A 26004-nucleotide genomic window follows, 5' to 3' on the forward strand; every position below is an offset into this window, starting at 1 on the left:
GTAACACACACAAAAATAAGAAATAGGTAACTGACTGGATGATGGAATCAATATAAAAAAAGTTCAATGGATTAAAAACTAAGTCAAATCTAATAATGACCTGAGTTAAAAAATAAAAAGACCTCACAGATGCAAGGTAGGAAGAGTCACGTTTCAATATTAGTCTGCCTGAAAAAGATGTAGGAGGTTTAGTGGATGCCAAATTCAACTGGGTTGAACGACAAAAGGCAGACATTTTAAGTTTAAGGACAGGGTCTTTCTCTTGAATCTTAACACAGAAGTTTTCAGTTGTGAGAATTATAGTTTAGGAAAAACTTTGATAAGCTACATAGATTCTGGAGGAAGGCAACCAGGATAGCAAAGGCCTTAAGATTTTTGCCATATGAGAGGTAAAGGAACTGGGGAATGCTGATACAAATGTGCTTGTGTGTCAGGGAAAGAGGAGATGAGAGAAATAGATGAAACACACAATGCCCAGCCTTAGGTATCTGATGAGCTGCCATGTGGTAGACAGAGGGACTGGATTTGCCTAACTTGACCTCCAGGCAGAACCAGGAGAAATCTGTTTGGAATTAGACCCATATTATAATTAAATAAGTATCACTACATCAGACAGAAAGCAAAATTTGGAAAGAAGGAAATCTAGGCTAACCAGGAAGTTTTCAAGCCATTATAGCTATCACAAAGTGGAATTGTGTGGGAAGTAATACATGCTTACATTTTAGATACCTCACAATAGCCTAACTGCCACTTGTTGAGTATATCATAGAGGATTCTTGTTCAGTTTTAGCTCTGACTAGAGGGCCACTGAAGACCTTTTGAAATCAGAAATCCTGTGCTTCTCAGATGCATTAATATTCCAACTAAGATTATTGGGGATTGAGGGGATTTTAGATTACAGAAATTTAATCGTGGTTGTGAAATGATACCTCCATTTCTCATTTCTTCACTGTATGTTCCATCAATACATATAATTAAATTAGTGGAACACGTTTAATGTTCCTAAAATGCCTATAATCTAAAATATAATCCAAGTCATATTTGAATATTTGGCAGCAAAAGGTAAGAGAGAAATACTGATACTTAAATAGCATCTTAAGATTTGTAATCATAATAATACATTATCTCACTTAATCCTAGTAATAGCACTATGAAGTAGGCAAAACAGGTACTATTACCATTTGAAAGATGAAGAAATAGCTTCAGATAAGTTTATATATGCCTGTACAGCTTTTTGACAGCATTTGAGAGTAGGTCTTTACTGACTTCAAAGTCCAATGTTCATCTCTCTATACCATGATGCCTCAGTATTTAGAAAGACAAGTGAAAATTTCCAAATTTGAAGGAACATGGTATCTTTAAAAAAAAGTCAACAAGTAGAAAATAAAGAAGCAATTGAAAAGGACCTGCAGCTGCTAATGTCTTTGACATAGTTAAAATAGTCTCAGAGAAACATTAATGGGGAAGCAGTACATAAGACTGACTGGAGAGGACATAGGAAAAGAGTCTAGTTGGTAGAAAAATTTTAAAAATGTGGGTATGAGGAGTTTAGGATCTAAAGATGATGCCAGAATGGAGGGAGGGACAAGTGAGTAGAGATCATAGGTAGGTAAAAAAAAGTAGGGATATTGAGAATCTAGATAAGAGGTCATCAGGCTTAAAAATATATGGGATATCACTTTTCATGGGATTTGGAGAAAAATTAGAAATAAGTAAAGGACACAAGATAAAGACTAGACCTGTGATTTCATTAATACAGAGAACTTCTACATAAGGAAAATCCCTCCATCAGTACTTCTCTGCAATTTATAACTTAATTTAGAACAATGAGAGATTAAAGAACTTCCTCAGTATCACAAAGTAGGTATCAAAGGTAGTATCTGAATCTTGGTCTTCCTGGCTCCAAGGCTAGTTCTCTATAAAGAATTCGATTCTAAAATTTACTAAGTATATGTTGTATGTTGAATCTTTAGTTTCTGGGAGAAAGAGGAAATTCTGATGAAATACAATCTGCGTGCTCTTGGAGCTTAAAAGTTTCAAATGAAGATAAGATATAATTATGAAATAGCAATATATGATAATTGCATCAGAGAGAGTACAGATTCAAGAGCTACAAAAAACCCAAGAGAGAAGGGTCATTACTAACTTGAAGAAGGGAAGATTCATGGAAGGTATCACAAAGATAACATTTGAGATGTGTTTCAAAGAATAGAATTTAAGAGGCAAAGGAATAGAGGGAATAATACAAGCAAAGGCAAAATGTGGTTTTAATGGAGATAAACAGGATAAGGACAAGGTCTTGGTGAAAATAAAACAGATACTATAAAACAGAAAGAAAAGATGACAAAAGTTTGTATGAGTGACATTTGCAAAAGAGAAGCAAAATTATCTGCACTGAATGAAGCAATGGGGAGGATACTGTTCCTTGAAAAGAGTAGAGAAATTTTAGATACAACTAGTAGGCCTGGGCAATCAGAGATGAATAAAAGTATTTCTGGGAAGCATCAAAGAACCTACTCACATTATATAGAATCAATTTGTGGTAGGCACATCTTAATAGATAATTTTCTTTTCATATAAGATCATTTTGCAAAGCTTCTTGAAACAACCATATATGATGAATCCAAGGCCTATATAATACCATATATGATGAATCCAAGGTCTATGTCTAGAATAGCTCATTTAGACATCCAATGCTATAATTAATTCTTCTATCAGCACATGAAAAAAGTTGCTAAGATTCTCATTAGGCAATTTTCCTCAGGGGCCAAAAGCAGCAATGGAGAGGTGAAGAGGACAGGCAGGAAATATGGAGGGCAGGAAAAATTGTCTACTACACTGCTGATGTAAAATGGCACCATGAGGTCATTATCAGTGACATCTTTCTACTTCACTGTTGTGATGCTGGCAATAACTCAGACAACTACTACTTCTGTGTCCACAATGACCAGACAAGGACTGGATGGGTTTATTTGATTCTGAGCAGACTATGTGCACTATATAATTTCACCACTTAAAAATCAATAAAAGAAAAAAAGTTGCTATACTTGATCCATAGCTCAAGGTCAGCCTATGCAATTATTTGTCTTAAAAGGGATAATTTTTTAAATCTTGAAAAAACAGACTTTAGGCAAAAAGAAGTTTCTTTAACTCCAAAACACAAGGACTGTATTTGTTCTATGCCTAGTACATTACAAAAAAAATTGTGAATGTTTCAAAAAAGGCTAAGAATTGAGGCATAGAAACTTAATTATTATACAAGTAATCTGCTTAAGTGATGAGAGACCTATGCTAAAATGATCTGCTTAACTAAAGTATGGAAAAAGTGTTACTTCTGAATTAGAAAAATATCACATAGCTAATAAACAGTTACTGTTCATTTCAGAAGGAATCAACTGAAAATTTTTATTAATTTTGTGAAATCATAGCAAAGTCAAATCATCTCTCTGGCTTCTTACATAGAATTTTTAAAAAGTCAATTCAGCAGAAAACATTTTGAACTGTAAAAGGCAGCAACTAATTTTGTTACTTCTATTTTAAAAAACAGTTATACATTAATTTTGGTAGTAATTTATCATAAGGGTCAATTTAGATCCTTTTGATCTTTGTAATAATGATTTAGTATGCTTTTTCTCTCCAATTTTCTCTAATTTAGGAAACCAGCATTTACTGAGCATTACTTATTTGTAGGTATATAAAAGCTTATGTAATTTGTTTTTCTTTTGCCTGAAGAATACATTGGCTATATAACATTTTATACATGAATTTCTAAAGACATAATGAATTAATTTGGTAACTGTTTGATAACCAAATCTGGTTATATTGATCTGCATAATTTTCATAAAATGAATACTTACTGTAACAGCAAATTGTGGTCTGTAACAGCAAATTGTGTATTTTGAACAATCTCTCATATGATAACATGGTAAACATTTAAAAATAAAGATCAAGTTAAGATCAGTAATGAGCTAAAGAACAAATTCCCTTTAAGTTTTTTGGCAAAGTAATGAACTCTTGTTATACCATGGAAATTAACCTATGTTAGCAAGCATATTTAGTTAAAACTATCTGAAATTAAAGAAATAGCTAATACATAAAAGGAAAAAACCCACCAATTTGATTTTTCTAATATCTATTTTTATTTTTTAAAATTCCAAATTCTGAAAAGGAGATAGTCAATATATTAAAGCTCTGAGGTTTTGTCATGGGAATTCTCTCCACTGATAAACTGCAATCAGTTTAACTGATTAACAGATTAAGTCTTGGGGAGTTGCAAGATTTTCCCACTGCCACAAAATTAGAATGTTAGATGTAGAATTTGAACCTAGGTATTCTTGATTCCAAATAGAGCACTTGTCTATGCAAACAATCTGAAAAAGGTAAAAAATTAAGTTAGAAAATCTTCTTTGGCAGTTAGAATTAAATGTGCATAGGCTACTTAAAATAAGTTAATGATTTTGGAAGCTAAAATTTAATTTAATAACTTGATATTACACATTACCTCTTAACATTCTCATTTAATGTCAGCGTAAGAATTAAATAGTCTACCCTAGGGGTCAGCAATGTATGGCTATTTCTGCAGGAGCCATAAAGTCAATTTTTTTTCAGGCGCTATTCCAGGAGCACGCTGTGAGCACTGTATGGCTCTCACGAAATTACATTTTAAAAAATGAGGCGTTTATGGCTCTCACGGCCAAAAAGGTTGCCAACCCCTAGTCTACCAGGTTGAAAAGGCAGCTTCAAAGTTGATAGTTTCTAGAAGAGATCATTATTTTTTCCCACAAAAGTATGAAATTCCTACCTCATAATCTGGTCCTCCAAAATGGGATTTTTTCTTAAGTTCAGTCACAGCATTTTTGTAGGCTTCTTCTATCCTTCTCTTTTTCTCAATTTCCTGTTTTAAAAAATGGGCAATTATAAAAATTTCATCTTCTGAAATACATAAATAAGTTTTAAAAATTATTATAAATAATATCGCTTCGCTTTACATGTGGGCCTCACTTAAATCTAGAATTTGATCAAATGGTACCTAGGTATATGTGAATGAACAGTGGGTTTCTACCAAACAAAAATACATGTGTAACTATGTGTTGTATTTTATTCTAACTTTTCAAGAATGTAATCATTTGTATAAATGTAAGAGACAAAAATTTTTTCTTAGATAAAATGATGTAATCAGTCAACTGGATTTAACTGCCAAAATATCCAGAAACAATAGTTAGAAGCAACATAAAGGCCTAAAATACATTTCTATAAGCTTATTTGTTCTCAGAGAGAACAAATGGAGATATTACTAAATCAATGATTAAATATTAGAACACAAGATCAGTGCTCATATCTAGTGCTTAACAATTTCTAGTTGTATAAATCACTTACAAATCACTTCTTACATTAAGTTTATTTGTCTGTAAGATGAAGATAATATTTTCTAGTCTACTCTTAAGATGCATATTTCTATATTTTTCATTGATGTCTTTTATCCTTACATGATGGTCATTTCCTGTGAGTCCTTCAGTTTGAACTATCCCTTGTGACAATGAACACATTCCAACAAAAATATCCAAAGAGAAATCACATCTGTCTAGTATGCAAAATTCTGTCTTATTAATTCTGCTCCTCTTGGTTACAACAAAGAAGAAATGTCATTTTTTTCTATAGGTCTTTTGTTGGATTTTTCCATTAGAATTCAAATATTCTTTAGTAATCTTTTCATTTACATGGTTGTAGTTATTGTGTATATTCGTCCTCTTGGGTCTGCTCATTTCACTTGGCAAATCTTCTGGCTTTTCTTTAAATTACTCATATTCAGTTTTTCTTATTCGTAAAAATATTTCATTATAATCATATACTATTTCCCCCTCACCCCCATAAATTCCCTATAACATGGTCGACTACTTTGTTGCCAGTTCTTTGGTATCAAAAAGTAGCATGGGGGGCAGCTGGGTAGCTCAGTGGATTGAGAGCCATACCTAGAGACGGGAGGTCCTAGGTTCAAATCTGGCCTCAGACACATCCCAGCTGTGTGACCCTGGGCAAGTCACTTGACCCCCATTGCCTACCCTTACCAATCTTCTGCCTTGGAGCCAATACACAATATTGACTCCAAGATGGAAGGTAAGGGTTTAAAAAAAAAAAAAAAGGCATGAACATAGATATATATGAGATCTTTATTTCTCTCTGACTTCCTTGGAGCATATATGCCCAATATGGAGATTTCAGTCAATGAGTATGCACAATTTAATTATTTTCATTGCATGATTGCAAACCAAAAATGGTTGGGCTGCTTCATAGGTCTAATATGACTTTTCCCATTGTCTATCGATTCCCACTTTGGCATTCTTTACAGTTTGCATGGCATGAAATGCTTTGGTTTGCATTTCTCTTACTGTTTCATTTACAGCTTTTAATTATTCTGAAAACTTTCTATTCTTTAACTGCATATCTTACTCAAGAAGGCCTCATCATAATATTAAAACCATTTATTAGACTTTTATTGGTAATATATGTTGTAAATATTTTCTTCCAATTTACCATCCCTTCTAATTCTATCTTTGCTAATTTATTTGTATAGGAACTTTTTATAACAGTATATAATAATTATCAACAAGCTTGATCTTGCTCTCTTCTCATTTTCTTTTCTTTTTTTTTTTTTTAAACCCTTACCTTCCGTCTTGGAGTCAATACTATGTATTGGCTCCAAGGCAGAAGAGTGGTAAGGGTAGGCAATGGAGGTCAAGTGACTTGCCCAGGGTCACGCAGCTGGGAAGTGTCTGAGGCCAGATTTGAACCTAGGACCTCCCGTCTCTGGGCCTGGCTCTCAATCCACTGAGCTACCCAGCTGCCCCCTTCTCATTTTCTTTTAGTCTGACATTTTAAGTAATATTTAAGTTGCATAATTTTTTGAAGTTATTTGACATATCCCGTAAGATATCCAACCCAAGTATTTGCCTAATTACTGCCAAATTGGCTCACAGTTCCTTTCTCTACCCCCCAAAAGAGATTTCTTTACCCAGGAATTTATATTCTTGGGTTTATCAAACACAGAATTATTTTCAACTGTTTCTATTGACCTACTTTTGCTTTTAAAATTAGTACCAAATAATTTTGATTACTACTTTTAAAATATAGTGAAATATGCTAATGCCCATTTCTTTATTTCCCTGGAGAGTCTAGGCCTCTTTTGTTGTTCCAAATCAGTTATTGTCTAGTTGTATAAAGTATTGCCTCAATAATTTGATTAGTATGGTACTAAATTTAAGCATTCTCTTACATTAATAAATTTTTAAGTTGTATTTATTATAAACCTTGTATATCTTTTTTTTTTTTAAAGGCAATGGGGGTCAAGTGACCTGCCCAGGGTCACACAGCTGGGAAGTGTCTGAGGCCAGATGTGAACCTATCTCTAGGTCTGACTCTCAATCCACTGAGCTACCCAGCTGCCCCCTAAACCTTGTATATCTTTTGATAGGTTAACTCCCAAATGTTTTACACACACTATTATTTTAAATTAAATTTTTTGGTCATTTTTTGAATCATTTTGTTGTTAGCAGATATGTAAAATTCTGATGATTTTTGTGGATTTATTGAGTATTCTTGCTGAAAATATTTCCTCATTTATATTCTTTATTAATTATATGGAGGCATCTAAGAACATCATCACGCCACTTGCCAACAGTTGCTGTCTTTGTTAATTCTCATATTATTGAAATAGTTAATATTTCTAAAACTATTGGTAGTTCCTTACTAGGAATTATTGGTGAATCCTTTGGATTTGTATGTGTTTGTTTAGTATGTAAATACTCTGGAACTGTATGTATTCAAATTCACACCTGACAAAGTTATAATTATGTAAAATATGGTAACTGGCTCTAGTCCAATGGAAATATGTAGTACAAATTAGAATAATGAGACTTCCCTGGGGAAATCATTATTTGTACTAATCCAAACCTAGCCAAATAATAATTGATAAGAGAGCAACATTGTTCTACTTTTCTTTGTATTTACTGGGAAAACTATTATTTCTCTAGCACTCAAAATAACATTTTATATATACAAACTATACACTCCAAGTAGCAGTAACCAGGCTGAGAAAATGTTAACTCTTCTCCCTTTCCAATAAGTAGACTATTGAGAGGAAATTTAATTTTAATTCATTTGCAAATTCATCTATTAGTCATACTACAGCTAACTCCACAAGCAAGATGGCTATGTAATGAAATGTACTGGGTCCTGGAGTCACGAAAACACAACTTCCTGATTTCAAATCTGTTTTCAGATACTAATTGTGTGACCCTGGGCAAGTCACCTCATTCTGTCTGACTCAGTTAACTTAACTCATCACTAAAATGAAGAGAATGAGGAAATTGAAACCACTATTGTATCTTTGCCAAGAAAATTCCAAGTGGGATCACAAAAAGTTGAACATTACCTGGATCTTATATTAGTGTGTGTTGAAAAGAAACAAGAAAATGGCTTAGTAGCCTAATAAGATGATGACAATGTTTTTTTAAAAAACCACATAGAGCAAAATATTGCAAATAGCTGCTTGAAAATGGTCAAAGTAAAGAGTCTATCTAAAGTCAGGAATTCATTTTTAAACAGTAAGAATAAATTTAAATTGTATTCTTCCAATGGCAAGTTTCAATTTCCATTAATAATTTTAAAAATATATTCCATTATAGATCAGATATAAATTTGTACAGTTTTTGTTCAAATTTAAAATAGGCAGCCATTGATTTGGGAATTGCTAAGTATTAATAGAGACCAGTGATTCCCAAAGTGGGCGCTACCGCCTCCTGGTAGGTGCTGCAGCGATCCAGGGAGGTGGTGATGGCCACACTTTTTTTGTATTACATTCTATTCTGAGTTCAATAAATAGTTTCATAATTTCCAGGGGGCACTAAGTAATATTTTTTCTGGAAAAGGGGCGGTAGGCCAAAAAAGTTTGGGAACCACTGATATAGACCTTCAAAAAAAGATGAATATGGACTCATTTATATTAACTGATGCAAAGTAGGCAGAACTGTCTTTTGGATATCTAAAATTGGATCCTTTAGGAACTGCAAATTCAACATGGAAAAAAAAAACCAAGAAACAACAAAAATCATTACCTTACCCGTCCCTATTTCTAAATTTCCCAATGACTATTTGTGGAGAGCATTTTTATCCTCCCTGGTACACAGGCTTACAAACTGAGTGTCATTCTTGACTCCTCTTGTAATTCATTCCACATATCTAAGTTGTTGCCAAGTCTTGTTTCTACTTTTACATCTTTTACAAACACTCTTTATTCATACAGCCAGTACCCTAATGTGGGCTCTCATTCTTATTAATTCTATAATTTTCTGGTTGGTCTCCCTTGCCTTAGGTCACTCCCCACTCTAATATAGCCTTCACTCAGCTGCCCAAGAAATTTTCCTAAAGCACAAGTCTCACTTCTTTGTTATGCTGGTTACTTTTGCTGGACTTTTCTCTCCTCTTTCTTATAGGTAATCTCTCTCTGGGATAACAAAAGGGGAAGGTTACACTGGGAGATTTATGTTATATTAGCTAAATGAAATATATTTAAAAAACAAACTTATTTTAGTTGTTCTAGATCTTTCTGGTCAGCCTAGATTGAATACCTATATACCATATCAAGTGTGACAAAAACACTATTTTGGGAATAAATGTCAATTTGCTAGGGTACCTAAAAATAAATTAATATCTCTGCCAACACAAGAGAAATAAAGTAGCATCCATTTTGTAGAAAATAGTATTATTTCCCATTAACATAGTGCTTTACTATTTATTTAAAAAACTTACAATCATCACTCTGAAGCACATAATACAAATACTATATATTCTGTTTTTAAAGATGAATAAACTGAAGTTCAGGGAACTGGTGATTTGACCAAAGTCATACAACTAGAATATGGCAAAGCCTGGAACCAGAAATCAGTTCATTTGATTTTCAATATAGAGTTTCTTTCCCCACTTGAGTAGAAGTAATTAGCTCTAAAGAAATAAATACTAAGGGATTTTTGTTAACTAGAACAATCTAGCCAAATTAGTTAGTGAAATCTTATCACAAAATATTTTAGAGTGACATTTTTTTAGTTATGACAATTTATACTATCACACCATCTCTAAGGAATACTGTATGCTGGACATAAAATGAAGAGTCGAAGTTTATACCTATTAGTGGACCTAAGGGGTTCCATAAGATTAGAACAATTTTGCCATTTGCTCTTCCATGCACAGGACACTCCATTAGAGACTTAAGTCTAAAATGTAATCCCTGCCCTGAAGGATGTCATAATCTAGCTGTGGAAACAAAATCAAAAAGCATGAAATAATAAGAGACAATGAAAAGGAACTAAATGTAAAAGGGGTTGAGACAAATACATATGGAGTTATAGTTGTAAGAAAAGGTCACAATGGAAGAGATACACAATTTTTTGGGTTTAGGAGGCTAAAATGCTTTAGATGATTACTGATAACAAGAATGAATGAAACCCTAAATTATATAGATATTAAAACATGAGCATGTGCAAGAGATGGCTTTAGGTCATTTTCCAATTAATAAACAGGCAAGGGACATGAATAGCCAATTTTCAGATAGAGAAATCAAAACTATCAATAAGCACATGAAAAAGGGTTCTAAATCTCTTATAATTGGGAAAATGCAAATCAAAACAACTCTGAGGTACCACCTCACACCTAGCAGATTGGCTAACATGACAGCAAAGTAAAGTAATAAATGTTGGAGGGGATGTGGCAAAATAGGGACATTAATGCATTGCTGGTAGTGTTGTGAATTGACCCAACCATTCTGGATGGCAGTTTGGAACTATGCCCAAAGGGCTTTAAAAGACTGCCTGCCCTTTGATCCAGCCATACCCTTGCTGGGTTTTTTACCCTAAAGAGATCATAAGGAAAAAGACTTGTATACAAATATTTATAGTCATGCTATTTGTGGTGGCAAAAAATTGGAAAATGAGGAGATGCCCTTCAATTGGGGAATGGCTGAACAAATTGTAGTATCTGTTGATGACGGAATATTATTGTGCTAAAAGGAATAATGAACTGGAGGAATTCCATGTGAACTGGAAAGACCTCCAGGAATTGATGCAGAGTGAAAGGAGCAGAACCAGGAGAACCTTATACACAGAGACTGATACACTGTGGTAAAATTGAATGTAATGAACTTCTCTACTAGCAGCAATGCAATGGTCCAAAATATTTCCGAGGGGGCTATGAGAAAGAACGCGATCCAAATCCAGAGAAAGAACTGTGGGAGCAGAAACAGAAGAAAAACAACTTCTTGATCACATGAGTTGATTGGGGATGTAGACTCTAAAGAATCACCCTAATTGCAAATATCAATAATATGGAAATAGGTCTTAATCAATGACAAATGTAAAACCCAGTTGAATTGTGCATCAGCTATGGGAGGGGGATGGGAGGAGAGGAGGGAAAGAATGTGAATCATGTAACCATGGAAAAATTTTCTTAATAAAAAAATAAAATAAAATAAAATAAAATGAAATAAAATGTGCTACATAGGGAGATGCTGAGTTCAAAAGACAATTAAGAATCAGGAGGACCCTTAAAGATAACCTAGTCCATTTCATTTTATAACTGAGATTCAGAAAACAAATGACTCAAATAAGATAAAGCCAGGTAAAAATGATAAAGCTAGGATTCAAACATGGATTCCAAATTGACTAATCTATTCAATGCTGTCTATTTATTGCTAGAAAAATTTGGGGACATATGAGGTGTTCAGGAAGATCCAGAACCACTAGTGGTAGGGCTCATCTACCTTTGGTACCCACTTGTCAGACAACTCTGACCTGTGGCTCCATGAAGCTGTAGAATTTTCAGAGTCATGGCTTGGTAAAACCATCTTGGCAGATGGGCTAAATCAGGCTGAGGGAGACTGGCAGGCCTTGTTAATTAGGGGGCTATCTACTTCCAGCATGTGAAGACTTCTTCCAACAAAACTGAGTCGTAAAGAGGAGAATGGAGAGTTTAATGGTCTCAGTCATGTCCCATTCTTTCTGACCCTATTTTGTTTTTTGGGGGCAAAGATATTTGAGTAGTTTGCCATCTTCTTCTCCAGTTCATTTTTACAAATGAGGAGACTAAGGCAAGGAGGGTTAAGCAACTTGCCCAGGTTCATACAGCTCGTAAGTGTCTGAGGCAGGTTTTGAATTCAGGAAAATGAGTCCATGCCACAAAAGGGTAACATTTATCCAAAACATAGAGATAAATATGCTTCAATGACCTGGAGAATCATCTGCTTTTAAACTTATAAGCCAAATAAACTTAAAAATTCAAACAAACAAAACAAAACAAAACAAAAGAAGGGAGATAGTTTTAGTTAGAAGCCAGACTCAAGGTATCATGCAATACTTTTCTTTCTTTAAAGATATCATCATGTGAAAATATGATTTTTCAATTGTTTATATGGGTTTATGTTTTGGGGCTTTGGTTTTATAAGATTACTCACAAAAATGAATAATATAGAGATATACTTTGCATGAAAATATATGTATAACCCAGGTCAAATTGCCTGCCAGCACCAGTTGGGGGAAGGGAAGGGAAGGAAAGGAAAGGGAGGAAAATAAGTTCGATTATATAACTTAGGAAAACTTGGTAGAAATTTGTTATTGCATGTAATTGGTTAAAAAAATTAATTTAAATAAAATTTCAAAATAAAGATATCATCTTGGGTTTATAGATTCAAGTTTACAAATATTATATACATACCTCTATTATCATCTGATTCTAATGAGCCTCTGAAATAGGTAGAAAAAATATCATTTTCATTTTATTACTGATGAAAGAGACTAAAGTTCTGACGATTTAAGTAGCTTGATAGTACCTATTTACTACTCCTTTGTAAAGAGAAGGAAGAGAGGACTGAAATCTAAGAAGCCTCTTCTCTGAGACTGAAAAAGGTGCCTAGTAATCAGCTCTAATGCTGTGCCCTATTTGGTGAGAAAGCACATAGTATACTTGATATACTTGATGTTCTCAGTTTCTCAACTTGATGTATTAAAAATTAAAAAACAAAACAAAATCAACATTAAAAATCACTATACATTAATGGCTAGGTTTTAATAAATGGACACCATTTCTACAACATTTTTAAAAGGCTGAGCAGTAAAAATTACACTATGCCTCAAATTTACAACAGATTAAACATGCAGTTTCTCACCAAATAACAGGATATGAAAAGAAGGGCTTATTTGGAGCTTTCAAGAGTTGTTGGACTTATGACAAATAAAAAGGTATTGCTTTACAAAACTGGCAGCAAGCATATTCATTTCCACAAGAGAAGGTTATAAATGAAAATATAAACACATTCCAATAAGATTATGATAATTTATTTTAATGGAACATTAGGAATATAATTAAGATATTACCATCTTAAGAAAGACCTTAATCTCTTCTATATAATATCCTTTAGTACCACTGTCAGAGTGCTTGATGATAACAGCCTAGAGAAAGTAGCAATTTAAAGCTAATAAGGCAATTCTTATGCCTTTTTTGTTCTTAACTAAGACAAAAAGTGTGGCCTATCATTTACAATTAGTAGCCTGCAGAATAAGTTTGGATTAGTGACCTTATAAATTCAAACGGGTTAAATTCAGCCTTGGCTCAGGTTTATTAATATGAAAAAAGGCTTTGCTATGTAAACAAGAGTACAATTGATTAGGGATATTTGACAAACTTAGGTCAACTACTTTAAATCATGGTAACTAGTAATTAAAGGAGGTCTAGATGGATTAAATGTACTAAAACTTGGCAATAAAAAATTATTTTGTAAAACTATATTTATTAAAAATGATAATTTCTGGAAAATATTCAATAATCCAAAAGGGTATACTCCCTTTACCAATATTTATTCCCAAATTATGAGCTTTTAATATAATAGTAAAAATTATATATTTTACAGTTCTGTTGGTATTTATTTCTAAACTTTTGTTTCATATGTAGCACAATTAAGACCTGATATTACATTTAGTTATTGGAACATTCAACTCGACTTGCTACTAAACTTACTAGACAATAATTTCTAACTATTCCATCACTCAAATTCTCTACTAATTCCAAATAATAATTTATATTTGGCAATAAAAGTATTACTTATTTCTGTATTAAAATAAGAAGAGATAATGACATTTATTTTACAAATGATACCTACATCCCAGTGTCAAATAAAGGGAACAAGTATGAAAGAGAATGCACGAAATTTTAAAGTAATTTTTCCCTTTAGCAAGTTATTCATTAGATTTATAAGACCATTAACATTTTACTATAAAATTATAAAAAGTGCTAACCTTTAAGTAATTCCTAAAAATCTAAGGCATATTTTTAATCCATTATTTTTATCTTGTCTCCCTCAAGCTTAAAACATTTTCTTGAAATTTATTTTTTGATTTCTAGTTGTATAGGCTATCTCAAAGACTTTGACAATAAAGCATGTTAAGAACTATTAACCAATGAGGTATGTTTCAGCAATTTATAGTTAGATAAAATACTTAAAATCAACTAGCACCACACCTTTGATCTGTGCCTTTAGCTGAACAAAGGAGGCCTATGTATAACTAGACATAGTTACTTAAGTTGCTATCTAGGTTTTTTCTATTTACTAATGTCCATTATAGCTAAGAAGGAACATAAAAGAAATAGCAGTACCATAGACCATGCCAATCTTTGAGTCAGCTAAAATTACAAAATCTGGAGGTTTTAAATATTCTTAGACCATTCTACTGATTGTAGAATGCATATTGCTATTTTTTTCCCTAATGGATATGTGGAGAGACAATTTTATGACTAATGTAAAGATATAGTAGCCAAGATATATTTCAAGAAGGGCTGCCAAAAAGTTGAAATGAAGCAATCTGGGCAAACTGAATGTATGATTTTGAAGTATGAATTGAAGGAGGAAGGGGAGAGGGAGGAGAGAAAGGGAGAGTGATAGGGGAAGGGGGGAGGGGAAAGAGAGACAGACAGATAGACAAGACAGACAGAGACAGAGATTCCTTAAAATCATGTGTCATCTCCACAGTTGTCATTTGCCATTGATGATATTTATCATTCAATGGAAGAGATACATACTTTTTGTAGTAGCAAAGAACAATAATAAATAATAAAGTGGATGTTTATTGATTAGGCAACATCTTAACAAATTGTGGTATATGAAAGTAATAGAAAAATCAGTAACCTAAAAGAAATAAATAATAATGAGTAATTCAGAGAAAAATGAGACTTGTTTGAGCAGATAACAGAGCAGAATCAGAATAAACTCAACTACAACAATATAAACTAAAAACAAACAAACAAAAAAAAAAAACACTAAAAATGTAGCCAAATCTAGATTAGTTGCGATGATCAGTTTTTATATGGAAGAAATGATAAAACACATTATAATTATATATACATATTTGCATATGCCAGGCACAGTATTAAGTTTTGTTTGTTTTTCTTTGCTTCAAGGAAAGGATTAACCTGGTGGTAGAATGGGGAAGTAATAAAAATACAGACCGTAAAAGCAAAGTTTAAAACTTTAAAAAAGTTTAGAATAATCATACTTACAGAAATAAAAATATAATCTAATTTATCAGTGAGTTACAAAGTCCTATTCATCCAAGGTCCACCACCACCAAGAGTTCAAGTAAGACAACTCAGATATTTCTCAAAAACAGTGAGATGACTAAGATCTGGGTTTAAGTGTGAATCCTGCCTCTGACACACATCAACTGTATGACTTGATGCAAGTCACTTAGCCTTTTAGCATCCTAGAAAATTCTCTAAGCAGATAAATTCAAGCTAGGTCGGAGGAGTTTCTACACTCATAAAACCACTGGTTGGAAATAAAATAAACAAGAATTATAAACCTATGAGAGTTTGGCATACTCTGTATTGAAGGAATCATGTGGGAGGTGGGAGGAAAAAGACTTTAACAAGAACATGCTAATGGCTTACAGTGGAACCTAATTATGGTAAGAACCACTTAAAATTTTAAGCCAGATTTAAAGAAAAAAAAAAAAGCATCTCTTGGGGGCAGCTGGGTGGCTCAGTGGATTGAGAGCCAGGCCTAGAGACGGGAGGTCCTAGGTTCAAATCTGACCTCAGACACTTCCCAGCTGTGTGACCCTAGGCAAGTCACTTAACTCCCATTGCCTAGCCCTTACCACTCTTCTGCCTTAGAGCCAATACACAGTATTGACTCCAAGATTGAAGGTAAGGGCCTAAAAATAAATAAACAAACAAACAAACAAACAAACAAATAAATAGATAAATAAAATAAAATAAAATAAAATAAAATAGATAAAAAGCATCTCTTAAAAGCAATAGAGGGGGCAACTAGGTGGCTCAGTGGATTGAGAGCCAAGCCCAGAAATGGGAAGTCCTGGGTTTGAATCTGACTTCAGATAGTTCCTAGCTATGTGATCCTGGGCAAGTCACCCATTGCTTAGCCCTTACCACTCTTCTGCCTTGGAATCAATACAGAGTATTGATTTCAAGATGGAAGGTAAGGGCTAAAAAAAATTTAAAAAAGCAATAGAACCAAATAAAAGTAATTAATATGAAGGTTTTAAATGAATATTCAATGCTTTTAAAAACATAGAATCTATTTACCACAATGAATTATGCTTAAATTTATTGCTTACAAAATGATTTCATGTCACTAGTTTTAAGATTTAAATAAGGAATTCTTCAAGTGATTTTAAAACTTTGTGTAGGCCAAATATCAAATTCCAAATCTCACTATCAGTACAATGATACAATGAACAATATTTCATATCAGAAATAGAAGATTCATCATAAGGAATAGTAGCACATTTTAAACCAAAGTATAAAAATATTCACAAAAGTAAAAGTTCAATAAAAACCAGTAAAGTATACTCAAATGTAATCATCACATTGATAACTGAAATAAGACTTAACTATGAATTCTGATAGAGATATTAACTACTACTAAGATTTTGCATTTATAAGTTGGAACATTTAAAGTCATATGAACCATATTAATATAGTTAACAATCTAAGTATTAGGCCATGGTGTGCAATGTTTTGTACTATATAGTGTTCAGACTCAAATGGATTTAATTCCAAAGAAGTGTAATTTAAATGCCTTACCAAGTTAAAAAAATGTCTTTATTATTATTATTCTCCACAAGAGATCATACTTCACAGATAATAAGTAGCTGGCAACTAACTATTAAATACTATTATTATAATTAAGTAGAGAATTCTACAAGAAGCCTTTCCTAATTCCTCATTTTTATAGTATCCCCTCTGCTGATTATGTCTTATTTGTACTGCATGTAAGTTTTTTTTTTTTGTATTTAGTTATTTACATACAGTCTTTCTGATTAGTCTATAAGCTCAAGGCATCTATTGGCACAGCAGATGGAATTCTAGGCCTGGAATCAGGAAGATTTGAGTTCAAATCTGGACTTGGGCACCTATTAGCCTAGTCATTTAACTACTTTTTGCCTTAGTTTCCTGGATTCTAAAATAATAATAGGACCTACTTCTTAGCATTATTGTGAAGATTAAATGAGATAGTAATTGTAAAGTGCTCAACATGGTGCCAGGCACTAAGTAGATGCTAGATAATGTTTAGTCCTTTCCTATCTTTGTATTCCCAGCACTTAGTACAGTGCCTGATACAGAAGTAGGCTCTTGATAAATGTTTATTGACTAACATAAAACTTTCATCAAAACTAAATTTTTTTGTTTCTTCCACAGTTTATCTTTATTTAACCTCTTGTATAATCGATTATTTTTATTTTTACAATCTTGACAGAAAGAACACCATTTATTACTTAAGTCAAACTCAAGAAGTTCTTTCATTTAACTTAAATATCATTTTAATCAAATTATCAAGTTATACTGGATTTTGTTACGATTAAAAATTATAAAGACTGATATAATAAGAGAAATTAGTAGTTTAATTAAAGCCAAGGCCATGTTGGTAAAATATATATATGACCGTGCCTATCTTTTAAATTTACCGCCGGAGCCCATCTCTTTCCCACTCATCAGCCACTCCTCAGGAAGATCAAGAGACATTCTTTAGGCCCTCCTCTCATTTAAACTGCCCCCTGCGTGGGGACCTTTGACATCCCCACGCCCTAAGACGCATTGGAATCATGGGTAATGTAGTCTCAAAGTCTCCCACGTGTCCATAAGGAGTCTGCTAGACACTTCCCTGAATTTAAAACAATTTGAAATATTTTCTTTCAAGGAAAGAGAAAAAACAATCTTACCTTATCCAGTCTCTTTTGCCAGCTGTCCTCACGTTTTACCATGAGTTCAATACAATGAGAAAGTGTAGCAAGTATTCCAGCAGTTGTTGCTTTAAATGTTATTGCTTCCCCTTTAAAGTCTATGCCATTAATTCCTTTGGGTGTCACATGTGGAAATACTGAAAAAGATACTTCAGTCATCAAGAGTCTTTTGAAGAAGAAAAAGTTCTACCCCAAAATATTATCTTCATAAAATTTTATGAGAGTTAGCAGTAGTATAGTGATGATCTGGGACTGTTATTTTTCTTCCCCAAAGGCAACATTTTGCCCTTTACCATCTACAGGTTGTGAATAAAGAAGTTCATGGCTGGGATCTATCCATCCAGTTTTATTTTGCTGGGGTTAATTTCCTGATATCTACTGGCTGTGCTGCATAATCTGCACTCAGGGAATCATGTGGGATTTGGGAGGAGAAAGACTTTAACAAGAACAGTCTAACAGGTTACAGTGGAACCTAATTATGGCAAAAACTACCTTAAAGTTTTAAGACAGGATTTTTTCTAAAAAAGCATCTCATGAAAGGAAGCAATAGAATCAAATAAAGTAATATGAAGGTTTTAAATGGATACTCAGGGCTTCTAAAACATAGAATCTATTTTACCACAATGAATTATGCTTAAATTTATTGCTTTCATGCCACTAGTTTTAAGAATTAAATAAAGAATTCAAGTGATTTTAAAACTTTGTGCATTCCAAATATCAAATCTCACTATCAAACTTCTCTATCAACACTTGCTGAACTTGCATGGTATTTGAAAGTGTTCTTGAGATATTTTGGTATATTTCCTCTTAGAAGCAATTACACTTTCAGAAGCAAAGTATATTACATAAGCTCTACACAGGTCAGGACTACGTCATTTGAACTACCAATATTTTCGCATTCTTAGCAGGGTTCCATGTATAGCAGGTTCTTAATAAATGTTTAATGAAGAGAATTTCAAAAGGGTTTATGAATTATTAAACATATAGCAATCACACCTTGAAGTTAATTTAGAGACAAAAGAAAATTATAATGATATTGTTTGCTTGATTACTGTGAGTTAATTAACTACTCTAAACTTTGAAGATAAATAATATCCCTTCTCAACTTTCACAATTTTTCCTTTACTCAATTATTTTGATTTTTAAGCTTCCACAAGTATTTTATGTTCTGCATTATTATATTTTATAACTTCAGGAGGAAGTTCACACCAAACTCCCAGTCAATACTTTTTCCTCAGCATCTTTCCTAGTGAGTTGAAATTAAGGATAAAAAAATATTCTTGAAAGATAATGCTTTAATTTCCTTTGGGAAAAGGATATATATGTATGTTTTGCTATACAGTTGCCATGAAGAATGAGGGGAGAGGGGGCAGCTAGGTGGCTTTGTGGATTGAGAGTCAGGCCCAGAGGCAGGAGATCCTAAGTCACTTAAGCCCCACTGCCTACCCCTTCCAGCTCCTCTGTCTTAGAACCAATACAAACAAATGAGGGGAGAGAGACTATTTTGACCACATTATTTTGCAATGAGTAAATAGAGAACCATTTTAAGTTAAAAATCTGCCAACTAAATTCTGACCATATAAAATCATCAAAAATATTTTAAAATTTTCAAACACCTAGAAAACTATGGAACTTAAGACTAAAAACATCAATATAAGAAAACAGACAAAAAACTCTTAACTATGGCAAGTTTTGAATATCTTCACTTTTCACTTCTTGGCCTCCAACTAAGATCAAATGTAGTAAAACTAATCCAACCTATTTATGACTTTGGAAAATCAAGGATTCTGAGGGCAGAACCCCTTTTTTAAAAGAAATTATATTGGTTTTGTTTGAAATATTATAAATTTTATACTTTGCTAACAAGGAAAGTCTAAGGTAGGGAAACAGTAAGGAAACAGTAAAATCATTAAGAGAGGAGTTCTTAAATTTTTTTTGTGTGATTTTGACTCCTCTGGCGGTCTGGTAAAACATAAGACACCTGAGAATATTTTTAAATGTATAAACACATGGTATTACAAAGGAAATATTTAAATATAGCTATCAAAAATCTCACACCTCTGTTTTAAAAAATTTTGCCCTAGGGTGACTCATGGATAAAAGATGGCTTTAGGAAAGTAAAGTTGTTGCCACAACTTTTGGCTGAGGCATTTTAAGCCTCAGGTTCTGGATAAATGCTTGGAATATAGCCCCAGGCAATGTGATTTGTCTAGAAGTTTCTGGTACTGATTAATATTGATTCCCATATTAAATGGGGTGCATCTGAGTATGTGCTTGTTTTGTGAATTTAGAGTAGGTATGCTAATCCAACCAGTAGTTGTTTATTGAATGTTGTATGTAAAGATCAACATATTATCATATGTCTTGGTGCTAGACAGATTTCATATAATGATTTCATATAATCATTTATCCATTCTTCTGCCTTCAGGCATGTAAAAAAGTATAATTATTTGTATTTTTTCAGATGAAGCAAAACATGTCCAGAGAAATTAAAGTGACAAAAAAAGAGAAATGGAAGGAAAATTGGAATTATATTCTCTTATCACAGTAATTCCTTATAGTTCTGAAATCATGGTACTAAACCAAACCAAAAACTAAACTTAGTCTTTTACTTCTTAACACACGTACATCTTTCCTGACAGAATGTAAGCTCTTTGAGGGTTAGACTATTTCATTGTTGTATGTATCTCCAGCACCTAGCACAGTGCTTGACATAGTAAACATTTAATGTCTGTTTCCTGATGAACTGAAGCACCAAATATTTTATTCAAGTTGCTTTTCAAAGAAAAAAAGTTTCATGTTAACAAATTTGCAGTACTTACACTTTTCTTTATTGCCATTAGTATTATGTAATAATTCTCCATCAGATCGTGTTGTAGGAAAATCATCTTCATCATCTTCTACCACTAAACAAAAGAAATAATACATATTAGGTTTATAGAATACTGTAATCATCTGGCATATATCTATTCCTAACTGCCAGAAATGACTTTGAGAACATGTTTAATATAAATAACTACACTAAAATAGTAAATTCTTATCTAATAAAGAGTCACGTCCTAATTCCCAATTAGTCTACCTTTTGAAAACCCATTTCCTTTTGTTCATTATCATTTGGTTAATTGAGTTACAGTTAAGTGCAATCATTTGGACTTCTATAGGGTGAGAAGGGATGAGTTTTTAAAGGCTCCAATCCAAAGTCATATTCTTTTCATATATTTGTGTCTAATCCTGTATTGATGGCTAGGGTGAATATGTGTACACATATTATAGTGGATTCTCCTCAATCACCTGGCTCCCCTATTTTTACTGTCCTTCCTTGCTCTGTACATTCCTTAATGTGTCTACCCCACTGCTCTCTAACCTTTCTACAGTAGACAAGATTTTTTTCAATATTTGCTTTCTAAACATTGCTAAAAACATCCCAGTTCCATCACCCAAAATGGTATTTTCCTTATTTATCTTCCAAACTTTTTATTCTTGGCCAAAAACTTCTTATTTCTGCTATCTTTACCCAAACTCTTAGACCAAACTGTACCATTTCTCTGGTTTTCAATCTTCTTAATACTTTTATAATACTATTTCCATATACTGTGCAATAGGGAATTTCCATTCTGCCTAAGATGAAACTCCATTCTAAATCTCTAAATTCCATTGCATTTATTTATTCTAGAGCTCAAAAAATCCTGGGTTCTCAGAGAATGCTGCTTTAGGTGATTTCCCCCCCACTACAACAACTATACCCCTACCATTCTCATTAAAAGAAACAGTTACTCTTTTAAAGAGAAGGAAGCTTGTATATGAGGTGGGGAAGGGAAATGTCTTTGCTGATGATAGTGTGCAGGAGGCAAGAAAATAACTGCTTCTCCTTGCCCATGTATATGCCCCTTAAAAACAAAAATTTCTTATATTATTGTTGTTGCTGCTGTATATGTATGTGCATGCACAGGGCTTGAGGATGAACTCATTTTATCTCAGCAATTTATTTCACATCTCTTCTTGCTTTTCCATTCCTACCACAACCATCTCATCTCAAGCTTATCTTACCTCTTGCCTGGTCCATTATATCATTCCCCTAACTGGTCTCTTTGAGGATAGGTCATCTGATATTTACTAGCTATGTGACCATAGGCAAGCAACAACCTTCTGAATATATTCCTTCATCTGTCAAATGAGGATAGCACCAACCCCAAGAGGGCTTCATGAAGAGGAAGTATATGTAACAATGTGCTTTCCAAACCTTAAAATGGACATACAGATATAAGTATTACTACTCAATGAGTTGACTTAATCTGATTCTTCCATCTTCCATTTTTATACCTTTGCTCACACCATCCCTCATGTTTAGAATGAGATGTCCCCCTTGCCCAATACTTTATATTTCTAACTCTTTGCCTCAAAGATCATTCTACTGGTTCCTTCTCTACTGCCTTCACATATGTCCAAATTTTATACATCTTTCTGGTGGGGGTGGGCAGGTAGAAATAAAAGGAGATAAAAGCCACTTACAGTAAGTATAATAATATATAGTAAAAAGAAATATATATAATAAAAATTTGTAGTAATATACAAATAGTAAGACTTTCAAGCTATTGTCCTCCTCCCTTTCTCAAAAAACCTTGAAAATGTCATCTTCACTTCTTTCCTCTTAACTCTTCAACCTTAGTAATCTGGCTTTCAGTGAGATCATTTGTCTAACACTATTCTCCTCAAAATTATTAATGATTTCTTAAGAGGCAAATCTGATAATCAGTTGTCAATCCTCATTCTTTTTTTTTTTAAACTCTTACCTTCCATCTTAGAATCAATACTGTGTATTGGTTCTAAGGCATAAAAGTAGTAAGGGCCAGGCAATGGGTCTACCCAGGGTCACACAGATTTGAACCCAGGACCTCCCGTCTCTGGGCCTGGCTCTCAATCCACTAAGCAACCCAGAAGCCTCCAATCCTTATTCTTTTCAACCTACCTGCTGCATCTGCTCATATTCTCCTCCTGGATTCACTCTCTTCTCTTTGGGGTTTCATGACCCTATGCCTTCCTGGTTCTCCTAAATTGTCCGGTAGTTCCTTTCTAGTGTTTTTCATGGATTTACCATGCAGTTGATGCCTCCTCTAAGTATAGGGATTTCTCCAAGGCTCTGTCCTAAGCCAGCTATTCTTCATTCTGTGTTGGTGAATTCATCAGCTCCTATGTTTATCTACTATAAACTGAAAACTCCCAGATCTAAATAGTCAGACTCAGTCTCTCTCTTGGATCAATTACCTATTTCAAGGATGTCTAAATTAGTGAATAATACATTCTTTAGTCCACAGCTCATTTCTCTTCCAAACTTCTCTATTTCTGTCAAAGCATCACTTTCATCCACTCTCCCAAATGTATTATGTTGGCATTATTTATTACTCTTCACCATCATTCATCCTACATATCCAATCTTACTTCTACCTCTGCAGCGTTTTTCATATATGATTCCCATCTACTTATCAAGCTAGTTTGGCTCTCATCACCCCTTCCTGAATTACTCCAATATCATCCTAACCAATTTCTAGCTTTTCTAATGCCTTTAGGATAAAATATAGGTGTCTCTCTATAGTTTTAAAAACACTTTATAAACTTGTCCTAAATGATTTTTGCAATCTTAATAGGTTTTTCTTTCTCATTTCTCTCATAGCAGTTTATAACTCATTCAAATTAGTCTTTTGCACTGGCCTTCTATATCTAGAATATAGTCCTTTCTCACATAGTACTATTTTTTTAAGTCTCAGTTCAAGCACTACCTTGTACAAAAAGCCTTTTCTGATTCCCTCAACTCTTAGTATCCTTACTCTCAAATTAGCTTAGTATTTAGCTACTTAGTATTTGTTCTCTTTATGAATATTCTATATATATAGTTATGTATGCCTTTGTTTTTTCCCCCATGAGAACCTAATATTTTTGTGATGAATTTATTGTGTGTGTTTATATCTCTAACACCTAACACAATGTTGGCATCTAGAAGGTACTTTAAGAATGCTGGTTGATCAGTTTCCTGATTCTTTCTTTCCTGTCATGCCTCAGGTGATTTATTTCTTTTAGAACCTCTCATCAGACTTTATTAGTCCCGTCCCCCCTGCATATATGTTACCTACTGAATGCACTTAAATAATATTTCATATAATAGTTATCTGGTTGAGTCTCTGGTCCCCATACCTAGACTGTGGCCCATGTAAAGAAAAATGACATCTTAAAACTAAACTTTGCATCTACCCTAGCACCGAACACAATACTCTGCATATAAGCTATAGATTATTTTTTATTGTTCTTGTTTTTTATATTAACTTCATTTTTTAAAACATCTCTTCCCTATATTTTATCAGGAGAGCTGTCCACTTATAACAAAAGCACACGGGATTTTAATAAATATTTGTTCATTTCAGAAGTTTTAATTTTTTAGAAAGAATATTTTGCCTTTTTCCATATTCTTAATTTGATCAAAAAAATTTACTGGTACAAGGCTTAATTAAGCCTTCTAATCCCCCAATGCCTTTTCCCAACTACTAAACTACTATCCCCTTTTCAATTTTTTGTTACTTGGAATGCATATTATCTCCCTATACTATTCTCTCTACAAATCATTACTTCTCTTGTGTATTATCTGTTAAGGTACATTTCTATCTCCCAACAGGACTAATATTTTGGTACCTGGCTTATGTTGATCCTGTCCACTAAGTATATAATCATCATCTCTGCTGACTTCAATATCTACTTTCATTAATTCTCATTAATGCTCATACTTTGATGGCTTTTGTTCTCTATCTTAACTCTACACCATTTATAAACACAATCATTAATGAAAATCTGCTCTATCTCCAAATCAACATTCTTTCTGTGATCTCAGTCTCCTTACCTGTTGCCTCTTTACTTCTGCTCCCTTCAAACATGCTCAACCTCAGTGACAATATCTTATACTATATTCACATCTTCAGTATGGAAATACAGATCTCCTTCCTGGACTATGGATTCCACAATCAGATACTCTCTTTACATTTCCAATTTCTTTCATTCTATAACCTTTCACAAACTTCACTATATCACAATCCTATACCAGTTAGTCATTAGGCATTTATTAAGCTCTTACCATATGCCAGGCACTATGTTAAGCGCTGGAGATACAAAGAAGGGCAAAAGACAGTCTCTACCATTAAAGGGAACTGAAAATTGAATGAAGGAGACAAGCAAACAGATATGGACAAACAAGCTTTATACAGGATAAAGAGGAAATAATTAACATAGGGAAGGCACTAGAATTAAAAAAGGTTTGAGAAAGGTTTTCTGTAGATTTATTTAGTAGGGACACAAAGTCAAAGAGGTCAGTAGTCAAGAGTGGAGGAGGAAAAGCATTCTAGGCATAGGGGATAACCAGAGAATGCCCTAAGCTGGGATGAAGTTCATGTTTGTGAATAGTCAGGAAGCCAGGTCACTGGATAGAAGAATATGTATTGGAGAAAATAACTGAAAAGAAGGATGGGGAAAGAATAAGTTATTAAAGGCTTTGCCTGTGAAACACAGGATTTTGTCTTTGATCATGGAGGTTGACAGGAAGCCAATGAAATTTATTGAGTAGGGGTAGTGGTGGCAGATGAGGGTGACATGGTTAGCCTGTCTACTAGCTGCTTCTCTACTACCTATAAACACATCTATGCCTCCCCTATCTTCGAAAAACCACTCATTT

The 26004-nt window shown here is 33.4% G+C and overlaps 1 protein-coding gene across 1 annotated transcript in view; it reads right to left on the reverse strand.

The window, feature by feature from the left end:
• CERT1 (ceramide transporter 1) overlaps positions 1 to 26004 on the reverse strand; it is a 174291-nt gene that overhangs the window by 39464 nt on the left and 108823 nt on the right. Inside the window, exons 6-8 of the mRNA XM_044680828.1 lie at positions 21119 to 21202; positions 18276 to 18433; positions 4802 to 4894 (exon numbers count right to left, since the gene is read on the reverse strand). Of these exons, the coding sequence (XP_044536763.1) occupies positions 4802 to 4894; positions 18276 to 18433; positions 21119 to 21202 (335 nt within the window). The remainder of the gene's footprint in view (positions 1 to 4801; positions 4895 to 18275; positions 18434 to 21118; positions 21203 to 26004) is intronic.

The sequence above is a fragment of the Gracilinanus agilis genome, chromosome 1 (assembly GCF_016433145.1).
Source record: "Gracilinanus agilis isolate LMUSP501 chromosome 1, AgileGrace, whole genome shotgun sequence".
NCBI classification, from domain to species: Eukaryota; Metazoa; Chordata; class Mammalia; order Didelphimorphia; family Didelphidae; genus Gracilinanus; species Gracilinanus agilis.